We start from the raw sequence: 4082 nt of genomic DNA on the forward strand, positions 1-4082 counted from the left end.
ATTGAATTACAAAAAGGAGAAATAAACGAACTGAGTTCATGACCATTTTTTTTCAACATCTAAATTTGGTGTATAGTTTAACGCCAATTATGTATTTGTTATATGATTTTTCTTCTAATTAAATTATATTACGATACACTAAAATTCAAACTTGATATTTATAGTTTAAGCAATAAGATGTTTTCAATCTCTCAAACCAACTTCTAATATATACACTAGGATTCAAACTCTGATATCGTTCACTACGATGAGCCAAAGTGTAACTATATTCCAATAATACAAATAAATATACTTTTTGATATATAATGTTATACACATCTTTAAAGAAGTGCTAATTATGAATTTCGGATGGATTTTGGAACTTAATAACCGATTAAAAGCACATGCATACCTTCCACGTAGATTAATTAATATTCCTTGAATTCATCTTTCACGGGTGAAAGTGTAACGGTATTCCAATAACATCGATAAATCTTTTTTATACATATCTTTAGGAGTGCTAATTGTGAATTTAGGATGAATTTTGGAATTTAATAAATGACAAATTATTAAAAGCCTATGCATATATTTCATGTGGATTAATTAATATTCCTCAAATTTATCTCACTTGGTTTATTAGAACATCTCTAAATTCTCATACTCTTCGAACACTCAATAGACGTGTCTCATCAACGACACATCATCATTATAGGACTCGTTAAATAAACTTCATTTCATTATACTATCGTTCTTCAATCCTTATACTCTGCAACAACTCAATCATACGAGACTAACTAAATGATTTTTTTTAATAATATATACTTTTTTTTATCATTATTTTACATACACAATTGATTTTCTAATAAACAAAAAATATATAATAAATCTATTAAAACAGACCTCTAACTAGTAAAATTACATTTTTATAAAATATATATATTAAGTTTCTACTTAGCAGCAAAAGGTAGTTCACAACCGGTTGATAACGGATTGATAACGGATTGATGAAATCATACTCTCCCAAATAGAAGAGTATGATACAATGAGATATAATGATTGGTTTATTATACTCTATTAGAGATGCTCTTAACTCAACATTTTGATTGGACATGCTACAAGTATTTTATGGGAATTAGGCCGTCCGATTATTTTCATATATATAGTCAGTGACTAACTAAATGAATTTGGTCAGTCACTTTTAGATCTAGACTTGTTAGAATCCTAAAATGAAAATTAAAATCAACCGTAAAGCTTAAATTTAACAACCCTAAATCTAAAAGTGATTGATCAAGTAACAACCACCACTAAACTGCCACTAGATATTTATCTATTCTCATTTCTCTCTCATTCCACTAAATATACGTGCTCTATCCCTATTCCCGTTCTTCAATGTCCCAACTGGAGATCCCAAACTAAATACCCGAATTATAAAAAAATTTATTAATATTATATATCTGTAACTTAACTTAGGGTCCGTTTGTTTTATCTGTTGTTTGTTGTTTCCTATTACGGTTTGCTGTTTGTTGTTTGAAAATGCTGCTGTTCCAAAAAGCAGGGATTCCCTGCTTTTATAAAAAGCTACTTTTCGGCTACAAAAGGCAAACAGGTGGTGTCTAACCAAACACCTTAAACTCTCATTTTCAAAGTGAAAAGGTAAACAGGAGGTCGAAAAGCAGCTACCAAACACCCCTTATTTTAAAAATACATTAGATAGAGCTGTTGAATCAATCCTGATACAAAAAAATATATATATTCTACAAATGGATGTTTTATATGAAAAAAAAGCAAAAAAATTTAAAAACAAAAACAAAGATGAAGATTACCCGCGAGAAAGGGATGATAGCCAAATTTTTCCATTTGTAATTAGGGACGGAGAATCCTAATAGACCAGTTGTTCGGAATGGTAAATGCAATCCGTCCCGTTCCGTTTACAACCCTAATCACAACTACGCGTATCAATCCTCCTATAATCCCATTGTTTTGCAAGTGAACTTCATCAAGAAATAAGCAACAAATCCCAAAATTACCCTTTTATTAGCACCACAAAACTAATACAACTTTTTTTTTTAATTTATTTTTAATACTAAGAGAACTATAGAGTGAAGTTCTTATATTAAGCATCCGATCTTCCATGTCACTTGGATAACTTTAAATTCACATTTAGACACACATATTGTGGCTCCATTGAATAAGTAAAATAGTGGATCCTCTTATAATATGTCTAGGTTCGTATTATACATATCAAAATATATATGGAATGTCATCAATTTGACATAAAACCGAATACTTCTTGATATGGTAAATAATAATCATTCGGAACTCAAAGGCCCATGGCCTACTTTTGGACCGGTCCATTTAGGGTCCCCAAAAGGTATCCAGAAAAGGATCAAAGTTTCGAACCTCAGATACACGTTGAAGCTATTTGGAGAGGGAGTGTGGATTCCGGACCAATACGACGATGACACGTGTATGTAGGCTGAAGCTCAAATCATTATAAATAGGAGTTTAATTCAAAGAGAAAGGTACTCAATTCTATACACTCAAACTTGTTTATTCTCTGAATTTGGTATTCTTATACTGACTTAGGCATCAGACAGAGTTTATCGGTCTCCGACCCCTATCAGATTGTGTTATGTTTTACATAAGTGTCATTTATTAAAAAAAGATAATACAAAAACACCAAAGTTTGAATTGATAGTTGCACATGATTAATATTAATTAAAAACTGAAATCCCTAAACTAAAAAATTAAAATAAATAATAAGACCTCCTGCAAACCTCGAAATAGAAAAATCTTATAGTCAGATTCACCCATCCATCCGTGCAAATAAAAAAACAAACAAAATAACAAAAAGAAAATTAAAATAAATAAAATCCCCCAAGTGGGGCCACCACCACCATATCCTCATTTCTCTGTTCCAAAAACGATAACTTTTTCTCTCGACGCCATAGAAAAAGCTTCGAAAAAGAGAGAAGAAGAAGAAGATTGAGGAATAAAAATAATAATGAAACTTCCCACAAAACCCATTTCCAGTCCTGGCCGGCCGGAGAAGTATCCACCGCCATTGATGAGGTTTTTGAGAACCAATGCCGGAAGCAGAAGCAGAGGAAGGTCACGTTCAAGCCCTATGTTTGTTCGGAAGAAATCCACGGCGGCAGCCACGGCGGCCGGAATTGAAACTCAAGAACCCTCTTCTCCAAAAGTCACTTGCATGGGTCAAGTCCGAGTTAACCGCTCTAAACAACACCAATCGAAACCCCGATCTGGAAAATCGAAACGCCGACGATGTAAATGGATACGAAACGCTCTGTTCGCCGGAAAATTGAAACCTAAATGCTCAAAACCCGATTGGAGGAAGTGGTGGGGGGTTATGTTTTTTCATTGCGGGTTTAAAAGAAAAAGTAAAATTAAAGAAGATTCATCCAAGATTGAACCCAAATTCAGCAACAGAACTGAAGATTCAGACGACGGCGACGGCGGCGGCGAAGAAGATGAAGAGGAAGATGAAAGAAAGACAGCTAAAGAGTACTACTTCTCCACCGCCGCCGCCATTTCACCGCCGAAGAACGCTTTAATGTTGACTAGAAGTAGATCTGCGCCGTACAGATCATCCTCTTTAGCTTGTAGATTTTGGGGGTCTCCGAGTGAAGAATCCGATTATCCTCAAAAGCTGAAAAGCAGTTCAGATGATGAAATCCGATTATCGGAAAGTAAAGAATCCGATTATCCTCAAAAGCTGAAAAGCAGTTCAGATGATGAAATCCGATTATCGGAAAGTAAAGAATCCGAGGAAGAAGTAAAATTGGATACAGAAATTGAAGTTTCGATTGTAAATCCAACGATTGGAAGTGTTGATGATGTTGTTCATCATCCATTAATACTTACAAGATGTAAATCAGAACCAGCAAGAATTGCAGAGAAGCTTGATCCTGAGTTGAGTTTCTGGAAGAACAGAAGGTTGGGTTTCACATGATTAATTAATTAATTAATTAACTAATTTTTGTTGATTTTCCCAATTTTTTTCTATTTCTTTTTAATTGAATATAGTGTTTGAAACTTGAAAAAGAAAATATTAATATTAGTATTTTTTTACTTTTATTTTA

General features: G+C 33.3%; 1 protein-coding gene across 1 annotated transcript; it reads left to right on the forward strand.

Annotated features, from left to right (window-relative positions):
• The first annotated feature begins 2843 nt into the window (after positions 1–2843).
• Positions 2844–4082, forward strand: LOC136208366 (uncharacterized). Its single transcript, XM_065999218.1, has one exon. It carries the CDS (start codon positions 2984–2986, stop codon positions 3950–3952), a length of 969 nt encoding a protein of 322 aa, XP_065855290.1. The 5' UTR covers positions 2844–2983; the 3' UTR covers positions 3953–4082.

The sequence above is a fragment of the Euphorbia lathyris genome, chromosome 10, assembly GCF_963576675.1.
Source record: "Euphorbia lathyris chromosome 10, ddEupLath1.1, whole genome shotgun sequence".
Lineage (NCBI taxonomy): Eukaryota > Viridiplantae > Streptophyta > Magnoliopsida > Malpighiales > Euphorbiaceae > Euphorbia > Euphorbia lathyris.

Excerpts from the sequence above, each read along its gene's own strand:
- LOC136208366 (XM_065999218.1), top strand. The coding sequence starts at position 2,984 with ATGAAACTTCCCACAAAACCCATTTCCAGTCCTGGCCGGCCGGAGAAG.